The sequence below is a fragment of the Bombyx mori genome, chromosome 27 (assembly GCF_030269925.1).
Source record: "Bombyx mori chromosome 27, ASM3026992v2".
Lineage (NCBI taxonomy): Eukaryota > Metazoa > Arthropoda > Insecta > Lepidoptera > Bombycidae > Bombyx > Bombyx mori.
The window spans coordinates 1,859,850-1,886,181 of NC_085133.1; the positions used below are offsets into that span (position 1 = coordinate 1,859,850).

Sequence of the window (26,332 nt, forward strand, 5' to 3'; positions counted from 1 at the left end):
TTATTATTATTTTTTTTGTGGCCGACAAACAACCAAGTTATTATACGTCGACAGTTGAATATTATGTTTATTTGCCGTAAAATTTTATATTAAAATTATACATTGACCGTACACGGTACATAAAGTTATGCATGTGCCGTGCGTGAAATTAACTTGTTTTATTTAGTATCTATGTATTTGAATTTTGTTAGATCTTATAAAATTCTTGACAACACTGCTTGTCGCTGGACGCTGGAAATGTTGACACTTGACGGACAGCAGACTAGTGTATCCGGTTATTCTCGGTATCCGGAATATGCTCCTACAACCTAACCAGTCCAGTTTATAAATATATATTATAATACGACAAACAGACAGAACAGACAAAAGTGTGCTTAGTGCGAGTTTTTTAACTTCTCGATCGCGTTAAAGTTAATTCAAATTGGTATGGATTCGGAACGTTTGCCGCTACGGGCGCTGTTCCAACTGCATACCAATTTAAGCTAACTTTTACGCGATCGAGAACGTTAAAAAATTCGCACTAAGCACACTGAAAACAAATACATCATCTATCTACATCGTTTTAACCGAGTAAATTGCACACGTGCATAACCTTTTTTTTTTTCGGGTAGAGGGCCGAACCTCCTACGAGGTCCCCGCGCAAAAGGGGCGCGCGGGGTATGTGAGACTCAACGATCTGCATGGTGTTGTGAGCAGACCGCGGGCCCAAGGATTTTAGGGCCCACCCACTAAACACGTACATAACCTGAGCCAAGATCATATATTTTTGTTTTTTAATCGGAAATTTCATTTATGCATTACCGAGCGTGCTTACTATTCTTGGATCGCATCGTACCAAAACAAATAACCGAAGCGATTACGTAAACGTTCGCGTCACGACATTGAAAACGTTGCCAAAACGATGAAAAAAAACCCGAAAACGCTGCGTACCATTTGTTCGCGCAAGCATGCATATAATGAATACAATTTTTAATTGATTTTTTTTTATTTTTTATTGCTTAGATGGGTGGACGAGCTCACAGCCCACCTGGTGCTAAGTGGTTACTGGAGCCCATAAACATCTACGACGTAAATGCGCCACCCACCTTGATATATAAGTTCTAAGGTCCCAAGTATAGTTACGACTGCCCCACCCTTCAAACCGAAACGCATTACTGGTTCATGGCAGAAATAGGCAGGGTGGTGGTACCACCCGCGCGGACTCACAAAAGGTCCTACCACCAGTAACCAATAGACCAATAACCAATAGACACAGCCCACTGAGTTTCATGTCGGATCTTCTCAGCGGGTCGCGTTTCCGATCCGGTGGTAGATTCTGCGAAGCACAGCACGTCTTGTTAGGGCTAGTGCTAGCAACGTCACCAGGTTAGAGCCCCGTGAGCTCACCTACTAGTTACGGTTACGCTGGAATAGCCGCTCCAGGCTACCAGCTTAGGTAGAAAAAAAAAAAGAAGCAATAAACGATATTTTTTTGTAAATTGCATACAAAAAGATAGCAATTCGCCCAGAGAACCTAATACATCGAGTTTACAAGATTAGGTTAAAAAAATATATCATTGATCTAGATTTTAAAAGTTTTTTTCTGCATTCCCCATCTCATATTCCTATTAAATCGATTCCTAAATATAGCAACTATATCAATTAACAATCCAATTTCTGTGTATGATAAACCACATACTCTTAGCATTTCTGTGCGTGCCTACTTCTGCGCCACGAAATAGTTGTAGTAAGGCAATTTCAGTTTGAAGGTTGGTAAATTTTTATAATACAACTAGCGGACCCGACATACGTTGTCCTGCATACACAAAATGAACGAAATGAATAAAAGAATGCATTCACAAAAATTCATTCAAATCGGTCTAGCCGTTTAGGAACACATGTACAGTAGAATTATATTATATATAAAGAATCTTCCTCCGGCATCGACATTGAAGCCGTAATGTCCGGGTTCTCGTGACCACTTAGCACCATGCGATCACCTTTACACATCTATGTGATATACAAAGAAAAAATAGACGACACATATAATAAAAAACCGCTACTGTCCCTTGTAAAGCGGTGAACTAAAAACCAATTCAGTCGAATTTAGAAATCAAAAGAATTTTATTGCAATAATTGTTACGTTATAATAACTCCTTGTAAAAATGAATATTTAAAAATAATCTAATATTTAAAAAATAATCTAATATTTAAAAAAAAAGACATGCCCGCTGAGATTCTTAGCAGTTATTCTTCTCAGGACTGAGGCTAGCTTTTGTGAATTGGCGGTAGTCCTTTTTGACGTTCAACAAGTATGTACCTACTTTTATTTATGTTGAATCAAATTTTTTTGATTTGTTTGATTTGAATCTGATTCGATACCAAAATATCATAAAAATCATAAATTTAAATCGCGCGTTATCCGCGCGTCTGATCTGAAACTCGTAGTAAGGGACCAGAATGTGGGCAGAGCATGGCTGATCAGTTACGTCGCGCGAAAAAACATCTCACGAACGACGAAGAACTGGTTCTTGATAGGTTGTTTTTACAGTACTCTCTTATTACAGATAGAACGGTCCAAGTGTGTCTTGTTAGGTATTGGTCACGAATTAAACAAAAAAACATTGGAGCCGCTATTGTGTTGTAGTTTTTTTTTCTTTTTATAGGTACATTGTTGTTCTCGTAATGTGTAGACATCAAAGCGGATCGAAAAATAGTTGCAGAGAACCTTCCAGATGTAACCGAAAAGCCGGCTGATGACTCAGCGGCACCTATAAGATTATTCGACGAAAACGAATATTTGTTACTTCTTAGACAAATCATCATATTGTGTAAATAAAAAACCCAAATTTAAACCTTAAATTGGTTTTAATAACTTAAATGTTAATAATACTATTTACTGGTGGTAGGCCCTCTTGTGAGTCCGCACGGGCAGGTACCACCACCCTGCCTATTTCAGCCGTGAAGCAGTAACGCGTTTCGGTTTGAAGGGTAGGGCAGCCGTTGTCACTATACTGAAACCTTAGAGCTCATATCTCAAAGTGGGTGGCGGCATTTACATTATAGATGTCTATGGGCTCCAGTAACCACTTAACACCGGGTGGGCTGTGAGCTTGTGCACCCAACTACGCAGAAAATAATAATAATAATTAAGACTGTTATTTTACGAATAAAATAAAGTGGACAAGTGATACTACTACTACTACTAACATGTCATGGACCGGCTATTAACAGTGTTCCTTATATTTCGACCGCAAAACATGTCTGTCATTGATCGATTGAACAGCTGAAACACAATAACCGTTTTAAGCCGAGATTTAATCCAACTCTCTACTGCAGGATCTAAAACATTGAAATGTTGGCCGAATGTTGGACAAACATAGGAAACATTATTAAGACGATTAATGCCAAGTCCCTGCTTTCACTTCTTTTCCTTTCAATCGACTATCTGTTATGGGCAAGACGATCAAGCTCAATCAAACAACATAAACTATGAAGTCGGGCGTGAGGTGTTCCAATTTTAAGATTTAATCCAACTCTCTACTGCAGAGTCTTAAACATTGAAATGTTGGCCGAATGTTGGACAAACATAGGAAACATTATTAGGACGATTAATGCCAAGTCCCCGCTTTCACTTCTTTTCCTTTCAATCGACTATCTGTTATGGGCAAGACGATCAAGCTCAATCAAACAACATATACTATGAAGTTGGGCGTGAGGTGTTCCAATTTTAAGATTTAATCCAACTCTCTACTGCAGGATCTTAAACATTGAAATGTTGGCCGAATGTTGGACAAACATAGGAAACATTATTAAGACGATTAATGCCAAGTCCCCGCTTTCGCTTCTTTTCCTTTCAATCGACTATCTGTTATAGGCAAGACGACTAAACTATGAAGTTGGGCGTGAGGTGTTCTAATTGAAGTTTTGTGTTGGTGAATGCTGTGTCAGTGAAAACGACCTTCGTATCTCCCACGCGAGCTTTATCGGAAATGCGAAAGTTCACAAACACATACCGCCAATGGCACCGGTAAGAAAGATAATGACATTTTTAAAACCTTTGAGTATTTTCCTTTTGCCTTTTGCGTAACGAAGTATAATAGTATATTTTTATTATTTTATTCCGTCACGGACATCACTAATACAGTTTTACAGTTTTAAGTGTACCGATTCATTTTATCATCATAATAATATTATTTTGGACGTTTCGTATATTTTACAGTTATTATGGGCGCAGACTAAAATTTTCATTTTTTTAGGATTTTATGACCTGGTAACTAAGACCTTTAAGGTCGAGTCTTATTTTCATTTTAATGAATAACGATATTATGAAATAAAATGAAGTTGATTAATGTGACATGAAATGAAATGAAAACGAAATGCAATGAGATGGATGAAAATATAATCTCATTAAAATGGTGGTCATTTACTGAGATTTTTTCCGGGGAATTTTTCGAAGATCCCGAGAAGTTACGTCCAGTGGCTTTGTTTGATTTTCCCACATTTGTGCACTTTCACAGATATTAAGCAGTTTATAAACCACCGTTATTACACATTTAAACTTGAAGAAACACTATATAGACAAAATAAAACAAATCACACAACTTTACTCCCCGCGTTCCCGCCAAAAAGTAAATTCAATAAAACAAACAATCAAATTTATTTAAAGACAATTCTTTGTTTTAATCAACTAACCGTTTGTTGCAAGATTAAATTTGTCTATAAATTTTAATACAAACCCATAGATGTTGTGTCTGTACATTAAAGAACCGTAATAAAAACAGAAAGAGGGTTAGTTACTCATAGGCGCGGCGTGATGAAACACAATTCAGGATTTTTTAAATATTTTCTGTCGGTCTTTTTGTTCTCTCGCACAACTCGAAAACTATTGAACTAAATTTCAATATCATTTATTTGCATATTAACTTGACTATGTTAAATATTTTTCCATCAAGGTTGTTATTTCAAAGCCTTTTTTTTATAGTTGAATAATGCACTACTTTTTCGGACATGCCTTCGGAGCTCGCAGACCACAATATTTTCAGTTACTCAGACATGTAATCAATTACACAAAATAAAATGTCCTCACAAGCTCCAGAGTCGGCAGAGCATCTTACTAAAGCAACAGAGCCCAGCAATTGGTTGCCATGCCAATTTAAAACGTGACGATAAAACGCTACCTGACCTACATCAAGCCGTATCATTTTAATTCTCATTAACGTTACACAAAATATGGAAATTTCAAATGTTGTAAAGACAAACGATACAGTTATAATGAAACAAATTAATCCACGCAATAAACGATATTTTTTTGTAAGCCGCATACAAAAAGATAGCATTTTTCTGGGAATTAGTCAAGTACCGATTTTCATCCATATTTGATACTCATATTTTAGGAGTAACAGTTTCTTTTGGGACGGCAGGGTACCTGGTGGCCCGAAGGCCTTTCTAAGCTGCATAGGACATGATAGAAATGGACATTTTTCTAATGAAATACGTACTAAACAAATGTTCACAATTGACTTCCACGGTGGAGGAATAACATCGTGTAAAAAAATTAAACCTGTAAAATTATAATTTGCGTAATTACTGGTGGTAGGACCTCTTGTAAGTCCGCGCGGGTGGGTACCACCACCCTGCCTATTTCAGCCGTGAAGCAGTAATGCGTTTCGGTTTGAAGGGTGGGGCAGCCGTTGTAACTAAACTTGAGACCTTAGAACTTATATCTCAAGGCAGTGATGGGCGTAACTAGTTACTTTTGTAATCTAATTAGTAATTAAACTACAAAATAATTTAATTACAATGTAATCTGATTATATAGTAATCAATTACATTGTAATTAGAATTACTTTGGATGTGAAATTAATTGAATACAATGTATTTAATTGCAATATAACTAAATTACAATCTATCCTAATTACATAGTAATCAATTACATCGTAAATCGTAATTACTTTGAATATAACACTTGTAATAAAATGTGTAAAAACACATATTTATATATATCATACATCGATTTTTTAGATATGTAGGTTTTATGTACTTCAATAAAAATAAATAGGTAAGGCTCACTTCATAGTGAACTAGAAAGGAAGGTGTGCGGAGTGGGGGACGACTTTGCTTTTTCTTTTCGACTTTTTTTTGTTTTCGTACGCTACTATGATTAATTGTCCGAAAGCCAACCAACCGCCTGTCAGACGAAATGTTTGAAAAAAGAGTCATATTAAAAGTAATTTAAATTATAAATCAGCAAAATAATGTTGTTTAATTTAATCTGCCAATGATTAATTTAAAAAAAATAACGTAAAATGATAAAAAAATATAAAAAAAAGTATATAAAATGTGTTTCATTTTTGCGTTTGTCAAAAAAGTTATTAGTAGGACATTTTTTGTAAGGCTACCTAACATAACATAACAGAATAGTTATGTGATCAATTATCAGTAATTATAAGTAATTTGTTTCAAATACATAAGTAACCTGTTACAGTTAATGTAATTAGATTAACTTATAATCGAATTACTTTATAACTGATTACAATAAGTACTCGCTGTAATCAGTTACTTAAGTAACCTGTTACAAAGTATCTCAATTACCAATTACAATGTAACTGTAATTTGTAATTATTAATCTGATTACTTTTTGCCCATCACTGTCTCAAGGTAGGTGGCGCATTTACGTTGTGGATGTCTATGGGCTCCAGTAACCACTTAACATCTGGTGGGCTGTGAGCTCGTCCACCCATCTAAGCAATAAAAAAAAAATGGACATATGCGTTAACTCGTTTGTATGTCTTCTCTATCTGTCCAATATCCCAGCCTAATTCGTGTCCAAGAACGACTCCCAAGATGAGGAATAACATTGTGCAATAAATATCAAACTATCAAAATTAATTACGTAATTATTGATAGCGCTATGAACGTGCGTGATGGGTACGTTCTGATTTCAATAGTTGCACAGCTGTTACGCGATAATTCTTCAATTGAGACTACAACCTCATGTCTCAAGTAGAGATGACCTGCGTATTTTTAAAGTAACTAGTGGTCCCGCAGTAGTCGAAATTCGACTATAATTAATTAGAATTGTATGTTTGTACACTATTATGATTGTATTTTATACTTCTATAATCACAACTTTCCCCAAGGCTACACTATAAAAAAATATTAATAAAGATAAACAATATTTAATCTATTCTAAATTGTACCACAGACGTCAAGAATAAAAGTTTGACAATAAATAATATGCATGCGTGTGTGCGCCAAATACATGGTATGTAGTGTGTGTAATGTTTTCTTTATTGATTTTATGTATCTTTTATGCATTATTTAAAAAAAATATTAGCATTGTGCACTTCTTCTCTATATTCTCTATAAGTGTAGAAATTTTCATACTGCTCCGTCCGCGCAATTTTCGTAAAAAGGGATACAAAGTTTTTGCTTCACGTATTAATATATAGATACGCAAGCAGTAAGGAGGGAGGATCCTTACGCGGAAGTGGCATTATATTGGTCACACATTACCCACCTATCCAAGAGAGCACTGCTCTGGAAAGTGTCTGGCAAAAGGAAGAAAAACTGCCCCAAAACAACTTGGCGTCGCTCACTAGGGCAGGAGTTGGGCGTCTTAGGCATGACGTGGGAGGAGCTAGAACTGACTGCCCAAGACCGATGCAAATGGAAGAACTTGATTCGGGACCTACACTCCAGCAGAGAGTAAAAGGAAAGAAAGCAGAAGAATAATACACAAGCAGTTCCAAGCCTCACTGCGTCGATTCTGTTTTGGGAGGTTTAATGGAGCTGGTGAAATCATCCGTAAGAGCGACGGTGCAAATGTTATTGTTGGAAACTTGTATATGACGGGTAGTCATATATTGTGTGCTGGCAACGGCGAGAAACTACATTTTTATAGTGTATTTAAATAACTGGGTTACGATCAGTGATTATTTAATAATACTAAATTCCTTCCACCTTGAGATATAAGTTCTAAGGTATCGGTATAGTTACAAAGGGTGCCCCACCCTTCAAACCGAAACGCATTACTGCTTCACGGCAGGAATAGACAGGGCAGTGGTACCTATCCGCGCGGACTCACAAGTGGTCCTACCACCAGTAATTACGCAAATTATAATTTTGCGGGTTTCATTTTTATTACACAATGTTATTCCTTCACCGTGGAAGTCAATCGTGAACATTTGTTAAGTACGTATTTCATTAGAAAAATTTGTACCCGCCTAAGATTCGAACACCGTTGCATCGCTCAACACGAATGCACCGGACGTCTTATCTTTCAGGCCATGACGACTTCAAAACCTACCGCATTTCGTATTCTTGAACGACATAATTTAAATAAAACATGACCTATATGTGGTGCATACCAGAAATTAACACGCCTCAATCGAATATAGCCGGTGGCGATAGATGAGATAATAAAATCTATCAATCGTGGTGCGACTCGAAGGGCAATCGGTTCGAAACAGAGTCATGGTCAGCGACACGTAGATGATTGCATTCGGTGCGCTTCGACAGAACTCACCGGTATGTGTTAGAATAATCTTAAAAGTACTAGAATCATATCATCATCTATACTAATATTATAAAGCTGAAGAGTTTGTTTGTTTGAACGCGCTAATCTCAAGAGCCACTGGTCCGATTTGAAAAATACTTTCAGTGATAGATAGCCCATTTATCGAGGAAAGCTATATAGGTTATATAACATCACGCTAAGATCAATGCAAGGGGTAAAAAATGTTTCAAAATTGTTTTTTTTTTTCCTTTTTTTTTATTGCTTAGATGGGTGGAAGAGCTCACAGCCCATCTGGTGTTAAGTGGTTACTGGAGCCCATAGACATCCACAACGTAAATGCGCCACCCACCTTGAGATATAAGTTCTAAGGTCTCAGTATAGTTACAACGGCTGCCCCACCCTTCAAACCGAAACGCATTACTACTTCACTGCAGAAATAGGCAGGGCAGTGATACCTATCCGCGCGGACTCACAAGTGGTCCTACCACCAGTAATTACGCAAATTATAATTTTGCGGGTTTCATTTTTATTACACGATGTTATTCCTTCACCGTGGAAGTCAATCGTGAACATTTGTTAAGTACGTATTTCATTAGAAAAATTGGTACCCGCCTGCGGGATTCGAACACCGGTGCATCGCTTCAACAAGAATGCACCGGACGTCTTATCCTTTAGGCCACGACGACGACTTCAGCGACTGCGTGCGCTGCGGAAACGGTTAAAGTTTCGCTAAAGTAATCTAGGAGAGAATTATTCCCCTTTAAAAGATCTAAAAAAAAGTCTGGGAGAGCATATGCCTATTTATTAAGGTTGGGTGGTAAAAGGCGGGTAAAATTTAGCGTTATGCCAAAGTAACTATTCCACACGGACGGAGTCGCGGGCAAAAGCTAGTATCTATATAAATAAAAATTAGTCTCGCTAAAACTCGAGAACGGCTGGACCGATATGGCTAATTTTGGTCTTGAATTATTTGTGGAAATCCAGAGAAGGTTGAAAATGCTCGGAATTAAATAAAAATAACAATTTTGTTTTTCCATTGATTCGTCTTGAAATTTCGACCTTATACCCACCCTCGAGTTAAGTATTCGGTCAATTCCCCGTCAAACTCACTCAATCCCTAATGGCCCGTAACTTCGTCAAGACATCGAACGCAAAAAAAAACCCATACCAAAACGAACTTGCTGAGACGAGACATTGTCGTGATAATGATTGTAAAGTAATTAGAAGCTTATGCCTTTAATAATAAAATCAGTTACACCATGTTTGGTCCGCGTCGATCGTGTACGAAGCCAGCTGCCAATGCGAAAGACAAAACACGGTGCAACTATTCCAAGGCCACGCCATATTTATATTAACAACCGGGTCAGGGTTCGATCGGACGTCTATATTTCATTAATCTCACAATACAAATCCAGGAATTTGTTCAAAAGCATATTAATACGTGAAGCAAAAACTTTGTATCCCTTTTTACGAAAATTGCGCGGACGGAGGAGTATGAAATTTTATAAATTTTATAGAGAAGAAGTGCACAATGCTAATATTTTTTTTAAATCATGCATAAAAGATACATTAAATCAATAAAGAAAACATTACACACACTACATACCCTGTATTTGACGCACACACGCATGCATACTATTTAATGTCAAACTTTTGTTCTTGACGTCTGTGGTCAAAATTGAAAATAGATTAAATATTGTTTGTCTTTATTAATATTTTTTATAGAGTAGCCTTGGCGAAATTTGTGATTATCGAAGTATAAAATACAACCATAATAGTGTACAAACTTACAATTCCAATTAATTATAGTCGAATTTCGACTACTGCGGGATCTCTAGTAATCATTAATTTCACAATACAAATCCAGGAATTTGTTTAAAAGCATATGCACAATTGTGTTACATAAATGATTATGTGCCTATTGATTATAAATGCATATCATTAAATAACAGTTTTTTTTTTTTCATTATTGCCCTTGTAGGCAGACGAGCTAACAGTCTATCAGATAGTGAGTGGTTACCGTCGCCCATGGACTTCACCAATGCCAGTGGCAGAGCCAAGCCACTGCCTACCGCTTAAACTATAATTACTGCTTTTTCCCGATTTAGTTAGAAAATATTTTAATTAAATCAGGACTATTTTTCTTTTCTGTACTCGAATATGCCATCACCCGAGTTTGAAGCCTAATTAATAGCATCGGCATTTTTCTTTTGCCCTAGATGACTAGATGATGCATGGCCCGACTGATATTACGTGGTTACCGGAGTTCATAGAAATAACGTGCCCCGCACCATCTCTCAGATATCAGGTTCATCAATCATTCATTTCATAAAATTAATAACTCTTTGCAAAGCAAAAGCTTGAAATCACAAATGAAAATTATCTATACATATAAATAAAATTAGAGTGTCTGTTTGTAATATTGAAATAAACGCTTTTTACTACATGCATATGAATATATATACGGTACATAGACAAAAATTTATTGTCGTACCGCGCGCAACATGGCGGGACTCGCCTATCAATAATAAAATTTAATGTTTCCGAAGCGAAGCGAGGGCGGGTCGCTAGCTTAAAATATTTATGAACTATATAATATATTTTGTGGTGTATCCAATGTGTGCACACATTGCAAGCCAAGGTCAATTACTTTGTTTAATTATCGTAGCAATAGTAGATAATGATCGGGTAATTAAATGAAACATAAATCGTGCGCAAAACAGAAATTATTGAGTAAGTTATTTCAGTGTGAAGTGAATTTTTTTTGCTACAATTACCTACAACAATTATTCCGAATATGGCATAATTTATCTATGTACCCGCAGGGATTCGGAACTCTATTTTAAAACTAAAAAACTAAACATAAAAAAGTTTGTCCACCTATCTATGCAATAAAAAAAAGATAAAAAGATACCACCCTTAATGTATGTGGGAGGCTTAAACGACGAAAGGGAAGAAAGAATCTTCCACCGAGCGGGTGATATTTGCACGGTAGACCGACGGTCCTAATGTTGTTGTCCGGAACTTGTATACATGCAACCTTATCTTGAAAATGTCGTAAGCGAGATTCAGGCATCTGGTAACTAAGACATCTGGTAACTAAGACCTTTAAGTCATGTCTTATTTTAATTTGTACTCTTATTTTTATGAAAAATGATGAAATTAAATGAAGATGATTAATTTGAGACATTAATCAACTGGGATGAAATCAAATTAAATGAGATGAGATGATATGGAATGAAATATAATCTCAGTAAAATGGTGGTCATTTACTAAGATTTTTCAGTGGACTTTTTGGAGGATCCCGAGAAGTTACGTCCAGCGGCTTTGTTTCATTTTCCCACATTTGTGCACTTTCACAGATATTAAATAGTTAATAAACCACCATTATTACACATTTAAACCCGAAGAAACACTAAATAGACAAAATAAAACAAATCACACAACTTTACTCCTCGCGTTCCCGCCAAAAAGTCCTGTCAAATATCTTACGTTGTATGATGGTTACCCGCCACATGGACATATAGTTTAGTCTTACATAAATCTTAGGACCGCTAACTTAGTTTAGCTGTTGAATGCTAGTTAAATTTAGGAGAAAAAGCAATTTACGTTTGGGTAGGAAGTTTTTTCCGATGTTGCAACACACGAAATTTTAGTTTTAAACTTTCGAATTCGGAGAAGTTTCTTTAACGACTTTAATATTTCGGACTCGTTCTAAATTTGAAAAAGTGATTAATTGCAAAACCATTTTGCCTTATAGGTACATAGAGATAGCAGTTTTTGCAATTGCGATACATTGCTTACTATGAAGAGCTGTAGTGAGACGGAAATCGATTTTGTTATTCAATTCACCAAAATAAATGAATGTGTGTCAGTGGGCGAGCCCAAAAAAAAATTCTGTATTTTCCATGAATTTGCTGACACTAACGCTTTCAAATTACTTCCTTGTTATACTTCCTAGTTCACACACTATTTAATTACTTTCTGTACATGCTTTTTGTTAATTTAATTACATTAAACTTTTTTCTAATGACCTAGATTAAGCACGGCGAAAGACACGCAACATGAAAAAATAGGCACGGCCACATTTTATTAACATTTAATATAATTATTTATGATTATTAAAATTTTAAATAAAAAAAAAAACAATTCTTTCGACTTCCCACATCAATGCTTTCCTTCTCAACGATAAATTGATTTTAAATGTTTACCGAACTACACTGAACATGATTTTTTCACGGCTTAAACCGGACTACTAACTGATACCATAAATGAGTCGTCTATTATCAAAGGTGGCAATCTGTGCATTTGGACAAAAAAATGTTATTGAGATGTCAATACAGATTGATTTGAATATAATCGTCTCCTTCAAAGAATACGGTTCAAAACCTGCATTAAATAAAGGTTAATACTTAACCTGTTATTTATCTAAGATGTCGTTCAGAAGAGTTTTGTGACTGCCAATGGAATACAAAGTCAATAATTCGTTTTTCTGATTTACCAATAATTGTCCAAAAGTCACGTTGCCGGCTTTGATAATAGTCGACTCAAATGCTATCCTGTCATCCGAAAACACAATACAACAACAACAAATCTGACGAATATCGCTGCCAATCCTGTGCTTTAAGGAACATAACATCTACTGGTGGTAGGACCTCTTGTGGGTCCGCGCGGGTAGGTACCACCGCCCTCACCGAGCTCACAGCCCACCTGGTGTTGAGTGGTTACTGGAGCCCATGGACATCTACAACGTAAATGCGTCACCCACCTTGAGATATAAGTTCTAAGGTCTCAGTATAGTTACAACGGCTGCCCCACCCTTCAAACCGAAACGCATTACTGCTTTACGGCAGAAATAGGCAGGGTGGTGGTACCCACCCGTGCGGACTTACAAGAAGCCCACCTAGCTGCTAGTAGCCTCGAGGGGCTATTCTTGCTACATTTTCAGTAGTGAGCGAAATCAAGGGGGCTCAGGCTTTTTTTTTCTAGATCTACCCACAGATATTGCACACTTTTAGGTTAACAGCGTAGTTGTATCTCTCGTTACGAGTACACAGAACGTCTTGCTAATTAGGCCACGAATGCTTCACGGAACATTTGATATTACGTGTTTAACGTTACGTGAAAATTGACCAAAAACTGCCCATTCTCCTATTATTGTACGAAGATTTGCTTAGATGGGTGAACGAGCTCACTGCCCACCTGGTGTTATGTGGTTACTGGAGCCCATGGACATCTACAACGTAAATGCGCCACCCATCTCGAGATATAAGTTCTAAGATCTCAGTATAGTTACAACGGCTGCCCTGCCCTTCATACCGAAACGCATTACTGCTTCACGGCAGAAATAGGCAGGGCGGTGGTACCTACCCGCGCGGACTCACAAGAGGTCCTACCACCAGTAAAAACCACCAGTAAAGCCTTGGAGGATTGCTATCATCTTGAATGGGTAAGTTACATGTCAACATGCATTTCCAAAACTTGAACAGTGTTCATTTCTCCTCAATCACTTAATACATACATTTTCATGAATGCTGCAAAACTCACCATTAATAAAGGTTATTCTGAAATTATGTTTATCCATAATAATTAAGTAAGGAGTTTTATAATTTTGTATGCACACATTTAAAATTCTACTTAAATGCTGATGCATTGTATGTAATATTCATAGCTTGTTTGATCAACATGACCTGTTCTGTTGTATGTACTCGTTTATTTCTATTTTATCAAACAAAAAAGATATAAGTGAGTGAGTGACTATTACAACAATCGACATGTCATTAACAAGTTAGTAAACACAACTGAGTATGGTTACAATAATTTCTGATTTTCCCACGGTGATCCGGGACATGCTCTTTATTTATTAAATATTCTTATTGTATGATCTCTTTGTCGCAATTAAGTAAATGTTTTGATTTATTCATAAGTTAAGCCAGTAAAAATTGTTTTATTTTAAAGCTGACACACATAAGTGTGTTCCTTCCACACCTAGCTTCCTTCCTTACCTTCAGCTTAGCCTACTTGATATGAAATGGTTACGAGATTGTATAGACATGACAACATAAATATTTTCATTTAACTACAGACTTGAGGTCTCAATTTTACTCTACGACAAGCTGTATCACCCTTTCAAACCAAAAGGGATGCCGGCTTTGTGGCAAAAAATAGCAGTTTAAACCCTTACTTACAACACTAAGCCACTAATAGATCTGGTAAATCTCATCAAGAATGTGTATCACCACTTATGGACTAATGATATTCAGTCATCCCAGTTACCAGTTAGAATATCAAATCTCGAGAACATATTACTCAAATTAATTGACAATGTGTTGTACAGTGTATATTTATACATCTATACTAATATTATAAAGAGGAAAGATTTGTTTGTTTGTTTGTTTCGAATAGGCTCCGAAACTACTGGACCGATTTGAAAAATTCTTTTTCCATTAGAAGCCGACATTGTCCTGATGAACATAGGCTACTTTTTTTTTTTTTTTTGTTTCATGTGTGTTTTAATGTTTCCGAAGCGAAGCGAGGGCGGGTCGCTAGTCAATTATAAAATGATGGCAACTTAGATTTTCTCACACTTACTCTAGATTAGAATTTATCAGAGCATGTAGAACTATACCACAGAGCGCATTGCTATTGTTCAGGTGTGAGAATAACATCTTAGTGGTTTACTTTTTTATTTTACACTAGTGTGACCTACCAACACAACTCTGCGAATACAAGTAAATGGTTATCAGACTAACAATAACAAAATTTTATTTTCTCCATTGTACACATATCATCTATACAAAAAAAAATAATTGGAGTGTCTGTTTGTTTTTTTTTTTTTTCTACCTAAGCTGATGGCCTTGAGAGGCTATTTCAGCGTAACCGTGGCTAGTAGGTGAGCTCACGGGCCTCAAACCTGATGACGTTGCTAACACGAACCCTAGCAAGAGCCGTGCTTTGCAGAATCTACTACCGGATCGGAAACGCAACCCACTGAGAAGATCTAGCGAGAAACTCAGTGGGCTGTGTCTGAGAGTTGAATCTGTCTGTTTGTAATAATTAAATAACCACTTTTTACTAAATGCGTAAATATGTATACCACAGTACATATACCAAAATTTTTATTTTTTATTTTTTGTCTGTTGTCTGTTTGTTTGTTCCAGCTAATCTCTGGAACAGCTCAACCGATTTTGACGAGACTTTCACTGATAGGTAGCTGATGATATAAGGAGTAACTTAGGTTATTTTTTTAGACTAGCTTCGCCCCGCGGCGACACCCGCGGTACGACAATAACCGCAGGTAGCATTGCAGGACTCAGCTATCAATAATAAAATTTAATGTTTCCGAAGAAAAGCAAGGACGGGTCACCAGTGTTTAATTAAAATAATACATTATTAAAAGTACTTTTACAACCCAATGTCATGCTTATTACTTTAAGACCTAAAAATATCTATGATCCATATACATATATAGAAAACTAGCTATTATTTGTAGCTTCACCTGTCTGATTCTACAAAATTTAATATTTTTCATGTCGTTTCCAATGCGAATGAGATAATTTTTTTTTGGGATAAAAGATAGCCTATGTCACTGTTCCGAACTGAAACTATCACTTTAAAAAAATCATTTCAATCTGTTGCTTTTCAATGAGAAAGAAGAATTAGCAAACAACACACACTTAGACATTAATAAGATGGAAGTTAGTACAATATTTAGACCTGTATGAATTACACCTTAGTTGTCTGCTACCACAGCTTAGTAGTCGTCGTGGCCTAACGGATAAGACGTCCGGTGCATTCGTGTTGAAGCGATGCACCGGTGTTCGTATCCCGCAGGCGGGTACCAATTTTTCTAATGAAATACGTACTCAACAAATGTTCACGATTGACTTCCACGGTGAAGGAATAACATCGTGTAATAAAAGTGAAGCCCGCAAAATTATAATTTGCGTAATTACTGGTGGTAGGACCTCTTGTGAGTTCGCGCGGGTGGGTACCACCACCCTGCCTATTTCTGCCGTGAAGCGTAATGCGTTTCGGTTTGAAGGGTGGGGTAGCCGTTATAACTATACTTGAGACCTTAGAACTTGTATTTCAAGGTGGGTGGCGCATTTACGTTGCAGATGTCTATGGGCTCCAGTAACTACTTAACACCAGGTGGGCTGTGAGCTCGTTCACCCATCTCTGTACAAAGTATTTTAAGCATCAAAAATAATGAACAGGAGAAATCCAAATAAAAAACTGTAAAAGTGGGTCTAATTATGAAATAGCTTTGTTTTTTAATCCTACTTAATGTGTACTTTAAGAAACAATAGATATATTTTAGATGAAAACAGCTGATAGTGGTGGGAAATTGATGGATTCATGAAAATAAAACTAAGAAGTGAAACTTGGTCCCGTTCCACTGAATATGAATCTTGAATTATATTATTACACTTGTTTGTTTGTTTGTTCTTTACCTGTCAGATAAAAATATCAGAGAGTAATTACAAAAATACATTGGAGAAACAAACAATATGTAATCGTTAAGGTTTTGTTTATTTTTATCATCGAAACACAAATCTAAATCTATTTCAGGAAGTATGAAATTCATGTTTATATCAACTGAGGTGCTCTTTCAATTCATTTTGAATAGCTTTTCTCCACATTTCGTTTAATAACTCACGCGCAACGACTAGCGCCGTACATTCATTCAAGCAGATTCGATTGACCGCGGTCAAACCTTGAAAACAAACAGTGTACCTACACAATAACAAAATATCGACATTTCACGCACCTTCAGCGCTCTGATTCAACGACGAAGGAGCTCCTGTTGAAGCCAAATCCTTCTTCTGCCCGCTTTTAGACGCGTCGGAGTCCGAATCGTCGAAAACCAGCGTCCGAACGGACTGGGAACAACGCCGATCCATCTCCACTCACCACAATACATTAAAAATCACAAAAGCTACCCCCATTTATTACCCTGCGCAAAGAATTAAAAGTCGCAGTCTTTTCACATGACACCTTTTATATTTAACGAAACGTATCGACACATTTAGATAATAATGTATTTCGCACAGCAAATGCAAATATTATTTATTTTATGCTATGCCATGTTATTTGCAACACTCCGTCCACATTCCAAGTCCACAGACTAAAGAAACTGGCATCCGTCACACAAACACTGCCGACACTACAAACCGAAAAGTAGGGATAGGCAAAACGTATCGATACCAAATATCATTTTATAACAAACCTATTTTTGGCTACTCTGTACTTTGATTTCAATACTCTTACTTCACCACGTTCTCAGCTGTCGTTCAATACTTTGTACTTATCAATGAACTGCCTGCAAAGCCCTTTTCTCCTGCCTTTTCGTTGTATAATTCGATTGAGGAGAAGTTATATTATTTTAAACGTGGTACTGTGGAAATTTAATTTAGTAGCTTATTTTGAAAGGTGATTTGAAGGATACTTAATAGGAGCATGAAAGAGAGTCTAGTCAATTTAGGTTATTCGGTCTATGTTTGCCTCTAAAAAATCTTATGTTCCAAGTTGGAAGATAGGACAACTGCTATACTCTACGGTTAAAGATTGTTATAAGTAAGGTAGCGTCGTTCACGTTGTAAAATCTAAGGGTTCCATGGGTAGACCATGATCTCAAATACCTTACTAAGGCAGAAAGAGTTTTACTACGAAAAAAAGTCATTTGCTCATAATATTAATATCACAACACAACATAACCATTTAATAAATATAACACAACAACGAACAGATTGTGACCGTATCACGGGATTACATGTTCACTGTATTAGAAACAGACTTTGACGTTTTAGTGCAGCAAAGAAGATTGAGAAGCTAAAAACACTTTCTTAACTGGGGCCTAGGTTAAAGTACCAAGCTTCTCTTTCTTTTCAGAGCTACCAATCAGACAAATTATTAAACAATAATATTCATATCTTAGGTTTTCACGAAATGTAGCTAATTAAACCAAGTTGGTTTTGCGTTTGCATGTCTCGTTTTCTATATTAGCTTAAATTCATTCTATTTCCATTGGTGGATCGCCTTGACCGCGAAAGGTGTAAAATAATCGAAACGTTGGGAATATTAAAGTTACAAAAATAACACGAGATTAAACCATAAATTGATTTTAATTCAAATAACAGTGAGAAATAAAAAAGGCCAGTAGCACATTTTGCAGTTGCAGATTACTAACTGTAAACTCTTTTTTTTTTTTTCAAACAAAATGTATAAAATAATGGTTGGAAGAATAGGTATTGGAACAGCTTGTGGCCATTATCGCCATAGATATTTTGTGTCAGTTCGAGTCATAGGTATTTTCTAAACTCAATAGAAAGGTATGGTTGTAGGTAGGTACTTATTAACTCCATGGGTATGGTATACACGTAATATTATATTAGAAATGTTGATAATAGAACATTTATTTACGGCCAACGGATACAAGACCTTCGAGCCTAGTTTGAATCTAATTTATACGTAAGGAGTATGTATTTTTAATTTACAATTTGAAACTGATCAATTTGTGGCTTTAAATAGATGGGATGAAATAAAGTCTCAGTAAGATGGTGGTTATTTACTGATAATATCCGACCCAGGCGACGGGGTAACACTAAGCCGCCGTCGCCCGAAACATACCTTGTCGGAACCCCCGAACCCACTCTGGGTGCTTTTAGGCTCTTCAAACACCAATCACCGTCCTCCTCGAACTCGACGATTATGAGTGACCTAACTTAATAGACAGAGCCCACCGACTTCTCGCCGGATCTTCTCAGTGGGTAGCATTTCCGATCCGGTGGTAAATTCTGAAAAGCAGTGCTCTTGCTAGGCCTACTGTTAGTAAATTCTCTCAGGTTGAACCCATGAGCTAAGTAACCGCGTGAAGCTGAAATAGCCCCTTAGGCTACCTGGGGATAGGTAGAGAAAAAATTCTAAGATTTTTTTCAGTGAGCTGCTTAGGTCAGCCTTAAAGAAGAACTAGAAGTTCATCGGCTTTGTTTCATTTTTTCATGTTTGCTTACTTTTACAGATGCCGTCGCCGAAAGCATACCATAGATAATTATTACCCTTATCATAGACTTTTTTTTTCAATCTCAGTACTGCCAGCTCTATAAATTATAGCTCCTCTAGAACCATAGATAAGACACGAAAAGCCTTACTGATGGTAGAAACGTAGGAAGAATCTATTCCATTGATAATGCACTAATAGAATATCTAACATAAGGAGCTGCCACAAGTTTGTCACAGTTATTGAATCTTATATTTGAGACTAACTTGCCGGCTTAAAATGAGCTGGGGAATGTGCGCTATGATCAAACCTCTAATAGGCAGGGCTTCAGTATAGGACTCCAATAACTTTTTAATTCCAAGTGCGCCGTGAGGTCGTCTAACGAACTATATATTTCAAAAGACATTCTAGAATCTAAATTTTTTGTCTTTAAGTTCTGTTGTAGATATTTTACTTCATCATCATCATCATTTCAGCCTATCGTCGTCCACTGCTGAACATAGGCCTCTCCAATAGATTTCCAGTGCGACCGGTCCATTTTACTTTAATATAATATATTTTAAATATGGATAGGTTTTCATCGATTTAGTAATCTCCTTTTTTCCCGGAAGGATACCTTTCTGAAACCCTCCTGTCGTGATGTAATTATATTGTGATTAGCAGTAATTGCTCATTAGTCCTGAAGATTAAGCTGTCATTTATTTTAGAAAAACCATGCTTTGTATTACTTTCAATCAGCCCACGCCCACTAGTAGCAGCTAAAACTGAAGCTAAAACTGCGAATTGAATAACCTCTGAGAGCAGGAGCACCGCCATCTCTTTTTGGTACTTACTTTTTATATGCAAAGAATATCTTGATTACTCTAAATAACTTTCGGGATGATAGACATGGTGAAACTAGATTACTCCGAAGCAATAGATGCTAATAATAACAAAAGAAACATTTTTATAATATGTTAAATTTTATTGAATTGGAATTATATTATTTGTTCTTGTAATATCTGATTTATTTATGTTATTTATCATTATCTGTATTACAGACCGAAGAACTATTAGTTAGATTTGCTTTGTTGTGAATTTACATTATTTATCTAATTCACCTGAGACACTTATACTGTATTCTAAAACTGGCAATCCTGCCGTTTATTCATTGACTCTCATTATGAACCGAAAATAGTATTGCCCAGTTCTGACATTGCGATTTGTGGTGTTTTTTTTAATACCACGTGACGTACGTTATAATAGTTACGGAATAAATAAAAACTTTAGAATTATACAGAACATTTTGTTCCTGTTTTTTACATTTGGTTCATGGGTAAAATTGGAAAAAAATTGGTAGAAACTAAGAAATATTTCACAGAAAATAACATAACTTTGCTCTGGTAAAATTGTTCCTATGTGAGAGAGTAAAAAATATCTTCTCTCTCTAACACACAAAATGCTTAGCGCCATCTTTTGAGATAACATTGTAATAAATAAAATTGGTATTACCATGCTTCTGTTTAAATCTGCAAAATATTACCAATGCATTGAAATTCATAAATTAAAGTTTTGTTGTTCATACGGATGTAGCTAAGAAAACACTAAAATCAAATTGATTAAATAATGGTAACATCAGAAGCTGTTTGGCCAAGATAAATTAGTCAATTAAAACCAACATATGAAATGGTGGACAGCGCCATCTAGTGCGTAGTTATGCAAAATTAAAGTTAATCCGTCAAAAGAAACGGAAAAACACGAGTGTGCGTCGCCCATGGAGTTAATAAGTAATAGTAACTCCATGGCGTCGCCTCAGTAGATATCAGCTGAATTATTCGGCTAAAATGCCCTGGCACGGGCATACGTAGTCGTCGGTCCGCCATTACGACGCAGCCGAAGACACGTTCGTCGTATTTAGTTAAATATTTTGGTTTATAAATGAGTAATAACGCTCATGAACTAAGTAATCGACTTCTGAATGCGTTGGATAACAATTACAATGTAAGTTTGCGTGTTTTGATCATCGTATGTTCCATAAAGTGATCGAGATACGAAAACGGTCCACGAGCCCGTGACATCCGATTCAATGTTGCGATTCGGTCAGCGGGGAGACCGCCGCGGAAGTCCCCAGTGGTGCGCGCTGTCGTGTGAGAGTGATCGTTGCTTCTACAATGTGAATATGAGTGATATGTCGGTGATAGAGCAGCATTGTCGCAACTGTATACGTCCGTTACGAGCTCGGAGGGGCCACTGACGTTGTCAGTCCCGTCCCTCCGTCCCTAGTGCCAAAAATTTTGCAACGTGAAAGTATAGAATTGTGCCACGCGTGACCTCCCTTAGGTTTCCAAGGCTCACCATGCTATCTTGTCGGAGTCGCTTCAGGAATTTGTTTGTTAAACCAATATTTAACCCAACGTGAGTACGTAGCTGTAGTGTTCTAGTGGTCAATTTGGCGCTTGCTGATGGCAGACGTGGTCTTCTGGTAAACTTGCTCGTGTTATTTCTTCTTGCGAATTTCAAATTACACGTTATTTCCTCATAAATCGAATTGATACAGATTATGATAAAATCACCACGAATTTGTTATTGAGACTGGCTTGTTGATAGCTTGGTCAGTGTTTAACATATATGTAAAGGTATTGGCTATAATTGTTATCTTTTTGTCTCTTATCACTACAGGTGATTAGCGTTTTACATGTCTGATATCCACAATGAATGAATACTCTGTCAGTTCTAAACAGGAACTGAAATAGTAGCTAGAATGCACAAGCATCTTGGTTAAAATGGCAGCATGTCCATGTGCACCATGGCCAAATGCAGTCATCATGCCCCAAGGCTCAAACCATTAAAACATACATTAATACTTCACAGAAAACTGGCTATTAAATAATACCCATTTATAAAAAAACGACTATAAACTCTTAATGCTGAAACCGCATGGCTTGATTTATGATTATAAATCTTTGGCAGATCCCAAAAAAAATCTTAAACTATAGTCTCTAAACTCTAACCTATAACTCATGTGTATTGCTTTCTGATTCTTGAATACAACCGGTGTATGAAAATCTTAATGTCAACATGTAAGGTTCTCGGAAACCAAAATGAATATGTGATAGATGAACAGAAACTTCCAGAGCATAGAGGTCTGTATGAGAGTGAATTTTAAAATTTTAACTGAAACATAAAATATTTACAGCATTTGAAAATTCAATATTGGATTTAAATTGTAATAAACTTAAGGGCAATAACACAATATGCAAAATGATAACAAAAAAATACTCGTTTTATTCAAGATTTATATTTTATTCATTCATACATTCTACTTTAAATGCGATTACCAATTTATTTAAAGTTTCCAACTATCTACAACTGTCTGATAATATTAATGCGAAAGCTTATGAATATATTCATTACTCTTTAGAAAAAAATCCTACTGAACTATGTGGTGAATAGATAGATAGCTTCAATAAATTGTAGATTGGCAATAGACAGAGGTTGCCCTTGGCATTACTGATGTCCGGGAGCACCTGTGACTATGTAGCATTAGCTGAGTCTTTAGTTTATTTACCTATAAACCATGCAATAAACGCATTAAAAAAACCATAGAGAATGACAAGGTTCCTCAAGTTATTCTCATGTTGTTACGCAAGTTTTTGCCGTTCATTTATTTGTATTAAGTTCCACATATCTCTGCAAAGTTTTTACCATGATCACGGGGAGACATGGAATTGTGGTAAAATTAGTATTCAATTAAATGTCTCTTTTCAAACTTAATTTATATTTTGATATAAAATTTGTAAATTTTAGAAAGTCACTGGTTCCTCCAAGTGTATAGGTTATGAATATAGTGTTCTATGATATTACTAAAAAAGAAGGCTGCCAATTATGTGGGTTGTTAACCTAAAATATTTACACTCATAATTGCATGGTCACTCAATTTATTACTTAAAAACTCCATTTAAACACTTAAAATGTAACAGTTACATACAGTGCTTTGCTGTTGTCACTGCTTTACTTACTGAAAAACATTTAACAGTGCGAGCATGAGTGACTTACCAGTTTCCATCAAATATAGTACTAGAAATTAAAATGGAGAAGCAACTATTGCCATTGTCCAAAATAAAAGGACTAAGACTTCAAATACGATGCCTAAGAGGATATTGACATCAATGCATATCAATTTATATAACTCTTCTTTACATCGATAATCTATGCTCAGGGTCTGGCCTCCCTGAATAAGTTTCGCTCGAGCTCTTGTCTATTCTCAACTGCGATGATAGTATCTTAGATTGAAGAGTTGAGAGTAGTGTATATGGTCCTACCAGCGCATTGGACTTCTGCCTTTTGGCATTCATCTGCATACCTAGTGTGTGAATTCAAATATAAAGGCATTTATTTCAACTTAGTATAGTGTATTATATAGTATAGTATATAGTATATTATATAGTATAGTGTATAGTATATTTTGAATACTATAAATTACTAACAGCTCTAAATAGACCCACAATATTCAGTATAATAGCATAAAACTGTTTTGTTTAATATAGATATTTTGTTTATTTTTCAAGTAACTGTATGGTAATTAAAAGTCAAAATTTCATTATATGCCATGCTGTACAAAAATAAATATGAATTAATATTTTGTTATGGCATCTTGTTGAAAAGGTTTTGCTTATATTCCTGAAGCTGAGTGTGAAAGCCATCTCGGCCAAGCTAACTAGTATTTTTGAAAGATTAACTCTGATTTCAGTTTAACCCAAAGCCTTATTAAATAAGGCTTAAATACTTAGGTCTTATTAACTACATTGCTACACACAAAATAAAAAAAACATGTCTCAAATTGATAATATTTTATTTATGACCTTTATTTATTAATATTAGTAAATTTACTAAATTATTAGTGGTACATAGTCACAGGTTTCAATAAGGATAATGGTTAAAATGTGACATGAAATAGATAACCATTGTAACACTATTTTGATGTTGAAACTATAATTAAACTAGGTAATATAACACTCGGGGTCAGAAGATCTTATCTGTTTTGTAGAACTCAATATGATAATGTGATCTGTCCCTTTTGAGTTTCTTCTACCACGTTCTTATAATTTTTCTAATAATTCTAATGTTCTAATTTTTCTATAATTTTAAATACTGATCGTAGAACAATTGACAATCACTGTGTTATTAGTAAGACAGCCATCGAGCCCACATTTTATTTGTTGTCTCCATTAGCTTAGTGACTAATATACCAAAATATTTTGCATTTGGCATCTAGGTGTTCTTGTTTCATATTCCAGTTTCTAGTACTGCTAATCATGAGAAAATTGTTACTTTGAGCTCTTTAATGTAGAATGTGTGAGCAACAAAAATTTACTGTGGTGTTCACAGCATCCATAGTTTTTTATTTTTTTATTGCCTTTATAGGCAGACGAGCATACGGCCTATCTGATGGTAAGTGGTCACCGTCGCTCATGGACGTCAGCAATGCCAGGAGCAGAGCCAAGCCACTGCCTACCATAAAGTACTCTCCGCAAGCCTCGTTTGAAGAAGGACATGTCATAGCGCTCGGAAAACACCGTGGAGGGAAGTTCATTCCAAAGCCGGATGGTACGTGGCAAAAAAGATCTTTGGAAACGCACTGTCGATGAACGCAGCGGTTCCAGATAATATCCAAACGGATGAGCTGTGGGTCCATATCTGCTAACTAAGATGACAATATATATTTAAATAGAGATGAAATATTTAATGACATTAAGTCAAGAAAGCAATGAATTTTTTTGTTAAATGGATACATTTTAAAACTGTTCACCAGTTCTTAATATCAGCTTCATATACTCTTTTGTAAAATTTATAAAGATTTTAAAATCACTCTTCTAGCTTCTAGCTAGACTAATATAGTCCAGTAAAATTTTGATAGAAATAAATACCATTGCTAAAGTGTCATAGTCCAGGATAACCAAGTCGCTAGGGCTGCCCAAGCAGTGTTGGGAACTGCAACTTAGAAAGAAGGTAGAGGTTTTTTGATTTAAACGGAATCATTGCAATGAAGTTTAAGATGGAGAGGTATCATAAAAGATGCTGTGACCTTAAAGAAATTATCTATGACTCATATTTAATTTGATCATTATAAGGAAATAGATAAAGGACAATAAATAGACTAAAGTTGATAAACAAGTAACGCTTTTTTGTGAGCTGGGGCCCAAGCTCCTACGAGGTTGCCGCGCCGAAGGGGTGCGCGGGGACCTCGACGGAGCTGGACGGTCCGTAGATGTTGGAACCGGACTGTGGGCTCAAGGATGGAATTCAGGGTCCAAATACTGATACCCATTAAATACTATACTGAGACCTTAGAACTTATATCTCAAGGTGGGTGGCGCATTTACGTTGTAGATCTATGGACTCCAGTAACCACTTAACACCAAGTTGGCTGTGAGTTTGTCCACCCACATAAACAATAAAAAAATAATATTTATCTACACAAATTCATTCTTTTACAAAAAAAATTAATTAAGTTTTTTATATTACTTAAAGTAAAAATTCTTGAATGCATCGAATGAAGGAAGTATAATATTCCAATTTCAGTTGTTATTTTTTACTGCTACACAAACCAACTACAGAGCCATAAAACTTACCAATAGTGGACACAATCGTTTTGTTTTATGAAACATTTCGTATTGGTTCTTGTGCTATTTGCATTATTTTGCCTATGAACTAGGCAAATTTGTTTGCAGTGGATGACAAAATGAATGAAATTACAATATTATCTTGATTCTGAGCGAAAACTTTTGATGATTACCGAGTGAAGTTTGGTAAAAATAAGGTGACTGTTAACACTATAAAAGAAAATGCCT

The 26,332-nt window shown here is 36.0% G+C and overlaps 2 protein-coding genes across 9 annotated transcripts in view; one reads left to right on the top strand and one right to left on the bottom strand.

Moving 5' to 3' along the window:
* Positions 1 to 17,668, bottom strand: part of LOC101740445 (microtubule-associated serine/threonine-protein kinase 2) — a 126,183-nt gene extending 108,515 nt beyond the window's left edge. For 5 of the 6 annotated variants that reach the window (XM_062676434.1, XM_021346223.3, XM_062676433.1 and 2 more), the window contains exon 1: positions 17,274 to 17,662. In XM_062676434.1, coding sequence (XP_062532418.1) covers positions 17,274 to 17,406 — 133 coding nt within the window. In that variant the 5' untranslated portion in view covers positions 17,407 to 17,662. Of the gene's footprint in view, positions 1 to 17,273 lie in introns of all 6 variants that reach the window. The other variant, XM_021346221.3, reaches the window with a different exon arrangement.
* A 3,399-nt stretch (positions 17,669 to 21,067) lies between these two features.
* LOC101740855 (uncharacterized) overlaps positions 21,068 to 26,332 on the top strand; it is a 33,386-nt gene continuing 28,121 nt past the window's right edge. Inside the window, exon 1 of one of the 3 annotated variants that reach the window (XM_038021030.2) lies at positions 21,068 to 21,482. In XM_038021030.2, the coding sequence (XP_037876958.1) occupies positions 21,420 to 21,482 (63 nt within the window). In that variant the 5' untranslated portion in view covers positions 21,068 to 21,419. The other 2 variants (XM_038021029.2, XM_038021031.2) reach the window with 2 other exon arrangements.